Source organism: Panthera pardus, unplaced genomic scaffold, assembly GCF_024362965.1.
Source record: "Panthera pardus isolate Hobbes unplaced genomic scaffold, ASM2436296v1 HiC_scaffold_1, whole genome shotgun sequence".
Taxonomy (NCBI): domain Eukaryota; kingdom Metazoa; phylum Chordata; class Mammalia; order Carnivora; family Felidae; genus Panthera; species Panthera pardus.
In genome coordinates this window covers 81,033,282-81,046,023 of record NW_026526654.1, presented here as the reverse complement: position 1 = coordinate 81,046,023, position 12,742 = coordinate 81,033,282, and the positions used below count along the sequence as shown (strand labels likewise).

At 43.0% G+C, this 12,742-nt stretch overlaps 1 protein-coding gene across 1 annotated transcript in view; it reads left to right on the top strand.

Annotated features, from left to right (window-relative positions):
• TEX26 (testis expressed 26) overlaps positions 1–9,174 on the top strand; it is a 31,430-nt gene extending 22,256 nt beyond the window's left edge. Inside the window, exons 5-8 of the mRNA XM_053903558.1 lie at positions 1,579–1,755; positions 3,250–3,356; positions 3,456–3,609; positions 9,015–9,174. Of these exons, the coding sequence (XP_053759533.1) occupies positions 1,579–1,755; positions 3,250–3,356; positions 3,456–3,609; positions 9,015–9,106 (530 nt within the window). The 3' untranslated portion in view covers positions 9,107–9,174. The remainder of the gene's footprint in view (positions 1–1,578; positions 1,756–3,249; positions 3,357–3,455; positions 3,610–9,014) is intronic.
• Positions 9,175–12,742: the final 3,568 nt, after the last annotated feature.

Sequence of the window (12,742 nt, the reverse complement as noted above, 5' to 3'; positions counted from 1 at the left end):
ACTTCTAGAGATTCTCCATGTCTGGGATGAGGTTCAGCAACTGTGTTTTGGAAGAAGCTTCCTAGGTAAGTGTGATGTATTATCTCCATGTGAGAACCACGGTTCCAAGGGTTACGGTTACAAGATGTCACATTCCGTATCTGTTTGCCGTGTGTACATCTTTCTAATCATGCTAGTTTGAGGTCGTGCAAGGTAGAACGATGACTAAGTTATTTCTAGCTTTGGCACAGAGCACTTCAAGGACTTCACCAAGAATTTATTTTCCTCCTATAAAGCTACTAGTGATATACAAAAACCAAGGTATAGATGGTGCTTACTAGGAACCATACCAGATGGTTTCCCAAAACATCTTCAGGGATATCCTGTTTTTAAGCCCTTGAGTTGCATCTTCTCTATAACTTTGTCTTCTCCTTGGACAGGTTATGAGGTCATTATGAGGGCCATTGAGTACCCACATCCTCTCTTCCTGACTCATCTAAATGAAGAGGCAGCACGTAGTGAAGCTTTCTCTCACTGTGCTGGTCTAGACGTAAATCATTTCTAAACAGATCATTAAAATGCTCTTGGGTGCCAGTAGATGCCATCACATATTGTTGGATGTACCTTTGAATTAAATATCCATAAAAACTACGGAAAAATGAATTCAGCACAAGACTCGAGTTTAGTTTCAATAGATCGTGGCACCATTCGGATATTGCTCAAGATGGCCATGTTAACATTCTTGTCCTGAATAAAATTGGTGTTGTGTGACGTGCCTCTGAACCACCTTGGTAGCCAGAATTAGGGATGGACTCCCTCTAAGTGAGGTAGCTTGTGCCTCCTCTGTGATCTGGTAGCGCTTGTGGAAGCTGGCGTTTAGTCAGTGCCTCGTAGGTATTTACTGATTATTTATCATCACGTCATCGATATTTGATGAATATTCGTTAGCAGAGTTATTACAACGAAACAATGGCGTCGTTGTCCGCCGGTGACAACGATGTTACCTAACCCTCCATCAGAAAGGGATGAGCTTCAGGTGGTTCTTTCCCAGGTGATGGGGATGGTATGCACTTCTAGGGTTGCCAGATTTAACAAATGAAAATACAGGATGCCCTGTTACGTTAGAATAACAGTATTGAGTAGATAAGCGAGTATTTTACAAAAATTCTTTGTTATTTATCTGAAATTCAAAGTTAACTGGCATCTTATGTCTTACATGTCAACCGTAGCCTTACCTGAGATCTCTCTCTCCACTCCCCACCCTGCCCCAGGGAGGAGGCATCCCTACTGGAATGAGGGATGCCTTCTGTGTCCATTGAGCAGAACGGAAGAGCGTTCCAAACTGACATACAATATATTCATTAAAATCCACTTCTAATCATTGGAGCATATACTTCCCATGCCTGATAAAGCAGAAAATTATTTCTTGGTTGAAATATCCATAAAAACGACATTGATTGTACCTCTAAATACGAGAAGAGTGGGTTTACTGTGATAAAATTGGAAGCTACTGCCGGAAGTAAAAAGGGAATGAAAATATGATGCTATTTTAAGTAGCTTACAAGGGGTTACTGCCTTGTGTCTGTGCCTCCATTCCAGCTCAGGAGATTCAGGAAAGTTCTCAGATGTCGCTGGGACAGAAAAAGTTATTTCCTCGACCTGCGGACACTGAGTTTCGACGGAATTACCAAGTTCCAGCTAAAATTCCTGAGCTTCAGGACTTTAGCTTCAGATATGGATGCCACTCAAGCCTCCCAGTTGCTTCTCAGGGTCTAGGTAAGTACACCTATAGCTTTTAAAGCAACTTTATAGATTCTGTCCTTGTTCCAAGATTCTTCAGCACATTGGGCCCTGGCAGGTAATCTTGGTGACAGTCACAAAGAATGCCAGTGATCCCTGTAAGCCTCCAAGGGATCAAAACTAGGCCTAGCTTCAAACCCAGGGAATGAGTAAGTCCTGGGAAAGAACTGATTCCTTTTGCTGTGAAATGAGTGCACGCTCTGCCTGGGGGCAGCGGTGGGGATTGAGGGACACTTCCTCCTTGTAAAACAAAAGGAAGAATTTAGTTACTCTAAAATGACTAAAAAAAGAGACTGAGTGGGACTGAACTTAGATTTGTCAATCATCCACTGGAAGCTTGACCGTATGGTATGTCCATCAAGTATCTTCAGATTCAGCAACCATTCCATTCACGTATTCTTTTACGATCCTGATTCCTACTGTTTTCAACAGAAAAGCTCTTAAAAGTTCCATGATCAAGCCACCTCCAAGCTACTGGTTAAGAGGATAATTTGCTGTCAGTCTGAGACGGTGATATATTCCTGGTGTGGAGGTGGGATCGAGTAGTACTCTAGACAAAAATCACAGGATAGAAGCTTAGCCTCTCGGGATTAGAAGACAGCGTAGAAGTTACCTCATCTGGATCTCACACCCTGTGGGAATCCCCTCTACCCCGTCCTTGCCAAGGGCTGATGTTTTCACTCTTTGGAGGATACCCTCCACCCCCAAGGCAACTCTTTCATTCTCAGATACTCCAACTCTTGGAAAGTTCTCAATGGCTGGAACCTTCCTTGCTACACTTTGGCTTTGGTTCTACGTCTTCCTACAGAGGTTAACTAGTGTGAGTTATTCTATGAAAACCTTCCTTTATACCTTCCACGCTCTCTACCGAAAGCATTTCCAGACCCTCCAAATGCTCTTCTTAGGATGTAGCATGAAAGTGCCCTCTTCCTCCCCCTGCTTCCTTCCCCTGGCCAGTGGTCCCTGTAAAGGGACGAGCTGGAACTGAAAGCAGTATTTAATGTGTCCTTAAGGTTCAAAGATTGGGCATGCTGTAGAAGTTAGGTTCTCACCTCATGTTTTCATTGCTTTTTTTTTTTTTTTCTGTGATAATTCCATGACCATCGGAACCCACATTAAATGAGCAAATATTCAGAATCAAACGTAAGTGATTTTGGTTTTGCTTGCACCTGATGCCTTTATTAGTCTGAACGTGCAATGAGTGCCAGCTGGAGATGTCATCACCGCTCACCTGAACACACCTGGGTCCCTGAGGGACTCCTGTTAGTGTGTCAGCCCGTGTCTGCACAGGGGATGGCACAAAAGGGAAAGAAGCTCCTGTGAAGGCAGTGGTTTACTAAGGAGGTAGTGGATGCTACCATCCCACCACGCTGAGCAGCAGAAGAGTCGATTTCAGGGAGCATTTTTCTGAAAACGGAGGTCAAACTTGAGTCTCCGGCCATCAGCCCCAGTCGCCACCACTGCCAACAGCAACGGTCCTGAGTCGGAGCAGCTCTGCTCAGCCCGAGTCCCGGGAGGAGTCACTCATGTACAGCGCCTCCCTTTCCAGCACCTTAAGGGTGATGATTAAGCTCCAAGTGGGTTCAGGGCTGTTGGGGGCTTGCTAGACAAATAAGGGCAGGAATTCTTTCCTCAGTGACAGCCTCCGTGTCTTTCCCTCCCGTATGTCCCTCTAGTCCCTGTACAGCCACATGAGGAATCAAGAACGCACAAAGAAGCAGACTACGTACCAAAGCGATTATGGGAAGACCTACCTGGATTTCTTAGTGATTTTAAACTCATTTACTCCCTCTCAAATCACAGAGTACCTTCAGAGTCTTTCCTATAAAGGTAAGAGGAGGTCTTGAGTTACTGTTTAATGGATTTACAGATCATAATACACTGCTTTATGCAAATAGAAACTGTTGCAACTTTCAGCCACTGGAGTTAAATGTTCACAAAAAGATAGATATTGCCTTATAGAAATCCCATAGTTTTGGGTAAGCCTCAGCCCATTGAAAATAACGTTTTCTTTTTCTTTTTGTTTTTTTTTTTTATAACGTTTATTTATTTTTGAGACAGAGAGAGACAGAGCATGAATGGGGGAGGGTCAGAGAGAGGGAGATACAGAATCTGAAACAGGCTCCAGGCTCTGAGCTGTCAGCACAGAGCCCGACGCGGGGCTCGAACTCACGGACCGCGAGATCATGACCTGAGCCGAAGTCGGATGCTTAACCAACTGAGCCACCCAGGCGCCCCTCTTTTTTGTTTTTAACTTTTTAGTGTTTATTTTTATTTTTGAGAGAGGGAGAGAGACAGAGTGTGAGCGGGGGACGGGGCAGAGAGAGAGGGAGACGCAGAATCTGAAGCAGGCTCCAGACTGAGCTGTCAGCAAGGAGCCCGATATGGGCCTCGAACCGTGAGATATTGACCTGAGCTGAAGTCGGATGCTTAATCGACTGAGCCACCCAGGTGCCCCGGAAAAAAAGCTTTCTTAAAAGAGGCCCCAGTGACTGTAGCCCCACTTATTACAAAAGAAACACCTAGCTTTTCACTCATTCCTGATCTCGCTCATTTCACTCATTCAGCCCGTGGTTGAATTGCTCCCATACGACTTTTGTTTTTATTACAGTTAAGTGATTTCTTCTGTGGGTGTTTATACTGTCTCACGATTTCGTTTTATCTTATGTGATCTTTATTTCCTGTTTGGTGGTACTTTTTGTGACAGCCTTTTAGAGTACATGAGAATCTCTGTGTATAATGCCCTCAAAAAGAGCGAAGGCCGTGCTCAGGACAGTGTTAGTTCATTCTGCATGACAAAGACTTATCCCAGCTCAGGGCCTGGGGACTGGAATCTCCTCGAGAGCATCTCAGGGGCCGCTGGTCATTCTGTGCCTGTGTAAAATGTCAACTCAGAGCAGTTGGAGAGAAGGAAACTCAACTCCTTCAACAGCTGTGCTCGACACCCACTGCTAGTGACTGCCCTGTCACTTCTCATCTTTGAGCACATGCCCCAGTGCAGACATTTATTTTTATGAAGTATATTCATACGCCACTAAACTAACATATTAGGTAAGTTATAAAACACACTAAATGCTAAAGGAAGAAGTGCTTCGGGCTGTGTGGGGGTCACTGCCTTGTTTTGTGCCCTGTGCTCGAGCGTAAGCTTAGGTCTTCCGCCAGCTCCTCAGTAATCCTCCTACTGCTCCCTGTCGCCTACCTGCCTTGGTCCCCAATCTCTGTCCTTTGCCTGTCCCCAGCTACGATCGGAAGAGCTTGATCTTCTGAAATCTTCACTGAAACCCTTTTATCCTGAGATCTCCTACCCCACACAAAACTGAAACCCTACTGTGGGCAAGACAGAAAAGGGAGTGTGTGTGTGTGTGTGTGTGTGTGTGTAAGGGGGAAAAGAGGATACTTCCTATGATTGCAGACTGAGGGCTGATGGCCCAAAGGCCTTTAAAAGAGCTTAAATGTTGGGTTTTAAGAGGTACAAGAAGTAGGTGTTTTGCCTCACTCTAAGGCAGAAGCAGAAGTCTGTATTTTCCATCGGGAGCCTCATTCCTCTCAGCAGGTGCCTCTCGGCCCGTTTGGCACGTCAAAAGGAAACCAAGAGGCTCTTTGAGGTCGGCTGGTCAGATCTTCCAGGGAGTCATCCCATCAAGCTCAAGCCTGCTTTCTGTTCCTTTTCCCAGCTTGGTTCACATATATAAAACTGTGGTTAGCATCCTGTAAGGTGCTCTTTTCACCTTGGAGCCACATCTGTTTGACCCTATAGAGTGCTCCCAAAGCAGATGCTCCCATCTGCCCAGGGACTTGAGATACAGATGCAGCTGTCGCTTCTCTGCCTGCGTGGAAAAACCGTGGTGGCCGCTGGCACTTCTGTCCTTGGTTGTCTGTGTGTGTGATTTGTAATTGAGCCTTAGTGGCGCCCCCCAGGGGTGAACTGAGGACTCTTTAGATGCTTTGCAGCCTCTGCTCCACTCAGATGTACCTTCTCCAGGATTCCTAGCATAAGCTGATTCCGTTGGACTTCTCCAGTTGGGCTTTTCTCTCCAGACAAGTGAGACATGGCCTATTAGTTAACAAAGTAGCTTTGGGGCCAAGCTAGGCTTCGGTAGTTTTTCAGATCTCCTCTGTTCCTGGTGCCCTCAGGATGGGTGCTGGGGCAGGTACAAGATGCTTGTGCCCCAGAGCCTTGCCATTTTGCACTGACTTGGTGGCTTGTAGGATCTGCTTGCTATGGGGTCTTGGTTTCTCTTCCCTAGTTTTGCTTTAGAATGACCTACCCATCAGCTAGCTATGCTACAGGCTGACAAGCAAGTAGGAGGTTCCCTTTGAATTCTTATGCCCAAAACCTGCTGTCATTTTCTAGTATCTGGGACGACGCTTATGCTTTTTGGATGGCGAGTGTCTCAGCAGAGCTCATTTGTGGTAGGGCTGAGCCAGTATGCAAGAGAATAACAATCTTGGCAGATATATTAGGCTGAATGAATGATTACCACCTCAGGTTAAAGTATTTTACTGGATTATCCCTCTTAGACAGTCTCAGAGCCCAGAGCAGGTACATTTTGAAAGAGAGAGGGGAAGGGGAGGGATGAAGGATATGGCCCAGGGCAGGGGCTAGGGAGGTGGTGGGGGGAGATAGGATAGAGAAGACTCCAGGAAGACACAAAATGAAGCTGGGGAAGAAGAAAGGGGGAGCAGCTGAAGGCAAATCTTTTGTTTCCAACAATTCTGAGGATCGCTGCTTGGTATTGAGTTTCTCTATGAGAACTTGAGGGGTTTGAACTAGATGTCTTTAGTGGCCATTCTGTTTTCAAAATTGTTTTAATCTCTGAGTGATTCAGACCACCAACAGCTCTGACTCTTGGGGCCTCTGTTATCTATTGATAAGGACTGTCATCTCCCCAGGTAGTCCCCCCTCGAATGACAAAATTACCTGAAATCTGGCTTCAGATGCTTTCAACTATTACTCCCTCTCTATCTCTTCCAATCAGCACTCCCAGGAATATTCCTTCCTAGGGTGTGGATTCAATGTTGTGGCGAATATATTCACGGACTCGAAAAACTTCACCGATTGAATACCTATAATGCCTACTTGATAAATACCAAGATAAATAAAAAACAAATCCTTCTTTTTTCAAGGAACTCATCGTCAGGTGTGGGAGACAGGCACACAGTGGTAATGTCATGAGCTGTGTAATCGAAGTAGTCTTTGGGTCTGTTCCAACCCTGTGGATTGACATTGCCTGAGGGAAGGCTGCTTCTGGGAGGGAGGCTTCCTTTGAAGGTTAAGGATGAATCACCCTGACAAGAACCAGGGCCTTTCAGAGGGAGCAGAGGGAGGAGCATAAATGAAATCACGGAGACATGAGTCTGAATCTGTACGTAATAAATACAGTAGCATCTGGATTACAACTAGTAGCCTGTCTGACATTAATTTATTTAAATTGATACTAAATTGGACACAATCTCATCTTTTTTTATTAATTCACGCCAAATTTGATTCACCTCTGTTTACCTTTGGTATAAGAATGATTTTTGGTTCATTTGCTTGCTTATTTAAAATGACCTCTTTGCTGTAAGGTTTAAAATGGAGCCATCTGGGGCTTGCAATGACAAGGACTCAAACTAGCAAATGTTAAGAGTAGGGAGCAAAAAGTTGCTGGTGGGTATATCGAATAGTAGGATCACTGTAACACTTGTAACAGATCTGGCAGTTTCCCACAAAGTTAAACCAAATCTACTCCATGACCCAGAAATTCTACTTCGGGGTATTCACCCAAGAGACAAGAAAACACATGCCCGTGGAAGGACTTGTGCAAAAATGTTCACGGCCATTTTATTCTTAATAGTCCCACACCGGATACAACCCAAATTACCACCAATAGCAGAAGGTAAACAGACTGGTATGGTCACAAGATACTACTAGATCTTAAAAAGCCCCAGTGATTGGTGTATTCAACGACAAGAACTTCCAAAACATTATGCCGAGAGGAGCCAGACACAAAATCATACGTTTTGTATGTGGGCCTTTCTTCAAAGGGCTACAACAGGCAACATTTATCTGTGATGAAGGAAATCAGAAGAGTGAGTGTCTTGAGGGAGGAGGTGTTGACGGGGAAGGAGCCTGACAAGCCTTTCTGGAGTGGTGGCAGCGATCTCTATTATATGGGTATGGGTTACATACACCCAAGTGTCAACCCATCGAACTGCACGCGAAGGATCAGCGCGTTTCACTTCATGAGAAATATACCAAAATTCAAAAAACGCTGAGGTCAGAAAAGATATGGAGCAGGGTGGGGATGGCTTACAATTAAATGTTAGGTCATAAAAGCAAAGAACCACAGAGAATTGGAGAGTAAACCTGGTGCACACACGTGCACTCCTGATCTTTAGACCTGGGCTGACATTTGTAACATGGGCATTGAACTTGATGACATGGTACCACTTGCATTTTTCCTTTCTTTTGGTCTTTGCTACATAGATGACAATTGCTGGGAGTAAGAAAAATTTTACAGCTCCTCTCTGATGTATATAATACACACACGCGCGCGCGCGCACGTATATGTAACGACGATGGGGGAACCATGGATGTTCTGACTCAGACAGGGCTCCTTTACTTTCCAGATGAGGAAATGGAGGCCAGAAGGTTGAAGGGCCCTCTCATGGTCAGTTATTACTCAAAGATAGCAAAGCGTACCAAGGTTTGTTGGCAGAAGAAATAGCCCTGGCTTCAAGAAGCTCTTGAACAGTAGCCTCTATGGTTTTATGTCATCACGGTTTATTACTGTGTTCTCAGTAGTAAAGGACAAGGCTATCCTATTTATTGTCTTTTATGGACCAGGCCCTGCCCAGGGACCTGGACCATTCCTAACCCAGTCCAGCAAAGGTGCAAGGTAAGCGCTATTATATATATTCAAAGACAAGGAAGTGAAGAGATGGAGAGGCCACGTGACTTGCCAAAGCTCGCGAGCACGGAAACAAAACTTAAGTCAGTTTCATTCCAAACTCCATGCCCTTTCCGGGAAGACTTGCTGATCCTTTGAATATGAAGTGTACTCTTTTTAATCCATACTTATACAATTGTGCCTTTCTAGGTATTAGACAAATGCCCTTTGATATTTTGGTCCCATCAAATTTGTATATAGAGCGCTATTCTCAGATATTTTTCCTCCTTCCTAGAATTTCTCTATTTAGTGCTTAAGTAGTTAAATGGAAGATTTCATCCTGTTTTTCTTCATAATTTTCAGACAGACAAATTCTTGATCGCTTTATTCGCTCTCACTGTGGCGTTGACATGGGACAGGAAAATAACGGAAACGGTTCAAATGAAGAAAATTGAAAATCAACGAAAGCACCGGGTCAGAGGGCCTACTGAGTCATTTTTTCAATAATGAAAAAATAATAAGATCCAAATTGTTCTAAATAATTTATTCGTGATGCTGTGTAATTTTGTTTTTTTTTGTTTTTAAACAATAAAATCATTTAAGGTCATAAATCCTTCCCACCACCATAGCTTTAAGTGTATCTAATAGATTTTGCTGTAATGTTTTGTCCTATTATCTTTTGGATACTTAATTTGTGGTTTCAGTTTTGATATCCTCTTAGACCCAGAAATTATGCCAAAGAGGTTTCTTAATTTTCCAATAATTAGAGGATTTTAAAAAAACGTGTAATTGTTGATTGCCTGTTTGAAAGTTAAAAATATATATATTTGCTTTGAAAAATACACCAAAGTTTTCTTTCGTTGTGCATATGATTAATTTGTAAATTACATGAATATAAGAGGAGAAAAAAATGTGTAGGTTATTGTGTTTCTCACGTCGTGTCTATCTTTGCTTGTATACTTGAACTGTCAAATTCTGAAAGAATAATATTAAAAACAGCCCACAGTAAAAATGTTTTCATTAATGTCTCCTTGGATTTCATATATTTATATTTATATATGTAAATATATAATATATAGCTGCTATGTTGTTTGTCAATGTTCATGACTCATAGAGCTTTTTCAGTGATTAGTTTCCTACTCATTACATGCTCTTCCTCTTTGACCTCATTAATAATTTTGGCCATGAATTACCTTGAAGCTGATATTAGTGTTGCCATCCATGTTGGGCTTGCTTTTCTTTGCCTTTTCTTGGTATATCTTTGCCTTCCCTTAATTTCCAATCTTTCCTTGTAGCATTGCTTCAATATGCTTCCAGAAATACCTTATGCCTGGATTTTATATCGTAACTAATGAGAGTCTTTATCTTTTGCCAGGAGAATTTAGTCAGTAATTATGATGTTTGACATACTTGCTTTTATGATTGCCATATTAGTTTTTGTTATTCTTTATTGTTCTTTTTAGATTTACTTTTAAATTTTTTCTTTATTTTTTTCTTAAGCCATTAATTTTTATTATTTTTAATGTTTATTTATTTATTTTGAGAGAGAGAGAGAGAGAGAGCACGAGTGGGGGAGAGGCAAAGAGAGAGAGAGGGAGAGAGAGAATCCCAAGTGGGGCCTATGCTGTCGGTGCGGAACCTGACAGAGGCCTCGATCTCACAAACCGTGACATCATGACCTGAGCTGGAATCAAGAGTCAGATGCTTAACTGACTGGGCCATCCAGGTGCCCCTGATTTTTAAATTATACTATTTTTTGAATTAAAAGCAGTTTTTGAAAAGTCATACATGGCCATTGCTGAATTTGGGGTTCTCTATTAAAATAAAAAATCACACAATTCCTATGCTTCCAGTGCCTTTTCCTTCACAACTCCTCCCTTCCCCACTTACTGATGGGAGATATTTTATTTCCCCAACTCGTAGTGTACTTCCTGTCCCATCCCCACACGCACATGTACACACACGCTCACACACACTTCACTGCTGAGGGAGTTTGGAATTTTTGCTTCAAGCGCTTCTTAAGGATTTCCTTGCAATTTCCTTTCCTATTTAAAGAAGATGTAAGGCATATAATTTTCAGTCACATCATCAGTATCATCCACTTATATTTAACTATCACCGGTTCCTCCATTCTTTTGTCTTCCTAAATGATGAGATCCGTGCTCTGACTTACTTTTATCTGGTTAGAATAGTTTCTATGGATTTTCTCAGATGGGTTCCCAGGATGGTAACACACTGAACCTTACTTATCCCACAAGGTCATTCTTTTGACCTTTTGTCTTAATTAAATGGTATCTTGTCTGGGTGTAGAATTCTTGGAACTAACTTTGATTTTCTCAATTGCCCACAGGTATTCTACTGTCTTGTTGAGAGTACAGTTTATAAGTCAGATACTGGTCTAGTTCAATTACTGCCATACGTGATCTGGGTTTTGTGAGTGTGTGTGTGTGTGTGTGTGTGCACGTGTGTGTGCTTCCTGGAAGTTTATAAGATTCTCTCGTTATCTTTAGACTATTTCGGTAACTTTTTGAAACTATGTTCAGTTTCATTTGGAATTTTTCTTTAACTTCAGGTAATTTCTTTTATTTCACCTTTTGTTATTATGGCCTTTCTCTATAGAACACTCTATGCTACCTTTTCTCCTTCTGAATATAATAATATTTGCAGCAGAGGCCTCCTGGATCTGTCCTTTTAGTCTTTTGCCTTTTTGTTTATAGTTGTCATTTTTAAAAATGGTTTTAACTTCTGTTGTATGTTTCTTCCTTTTGCTCACTCAAAACATCAGTTTGGTTCTTAGCAATGATCCTTCTGTTTGCCACATTTTATTTATTTATTTAAAAAAATTGTTTTTAACATTTATTCATTTTTGAGACAGAGAGAGAGAGAGAGCATGAACAGGGGAGGGTCAGAGAAAGAGGGAGACACAGAATCTGAAACAGGCTCCAGGCTCTGAGCTGTCAGCACAGAGCCCGACGCAGGGCTTGAACCCACGGACCGCGAGATCATGACCTGAGCCGAAGTCGGACGCTTAACCAACTGAGCCACCCAGGCGCCCCGTGTTTGCCACATTTTAAAATCCAGGCATCAAATTTTATTTTAGCTTTAGTTTTAGAAAGTGGTTTTTTTCACTCTATGATTGAATCTCCTTGAGAGTTTACTTCTCTTTTGTTAAACTTATCCTTACCTTCTTCGTTGACTCTGCCTTAATTGGAGCCACCTGTTCTAATTATTGGGTCTGGTCTTTTTCCTCAATGTATAGAGTACTCATAAAGGATATCATAGGTTGTCTGCCCTCAGGCTAGGTCAGTCCCCTGGGGCCTCTGAGCCAAGAAAAATGAGCCTTAGGGGAAGGCCGGTCAGTATTTGTTTACCAGCTAAGCAGTGAAGGGCTTGGCTAATAGAGGGGCCCTTGCTACTGAAGGGCAGGGGAGAGTCCCATGCTCCCTCTGGCTCCTCCAAGAAGGGGATGAACAACTCTTTCTCAACTGCACAGACTGGGAAGAGTGTTGCAAACCCCTCCAGGTTTTGTATGGTCATCGGGCTTGGACAGGTTGTCTCGGAACCACAAGCGACAAGGGGACAGGTGTAGTGCTTCTGGAAGGTATATTCCCACATCTGCCCATTGGGGCCCATCAGAGAACCTTGAAACGTAGATCCTTGCTCTGGGCTTCTCCCATGGCTCGGTGCCTACTGCTCTACCATGGCACAAAGATTCGAGGGGAATAAAGATCTGTACCTACTCTGAATTTCTGACGAATCTGTGACTTCACACAAGGCCCGGGCCCCGCTCAGTAATGTGCAGTTTGGTCGTTGTGAGGTATTGGAGTGCATCGGAAGCTCTTTAAAGATAAGACTTCTCAGCCTCACTCTCTCTACTTCCCCGGAAGCTGTGTGGGGGCATTCTCTCCTCTGCTCCCTGCCCTGAATAACGATTACCGGCAAGATTTGCGTGGGGAGGCAGCTTGACCACACAGCGTTTTATGGATCTCTTGTTTGCACCTGTCCTACTTTCCATTTCCATTTTGTATGAAAGCAACAATATCCCAATGGTGTCTCGTTAAGACGGGTAATTTTCTACCTATAAGCTGGTG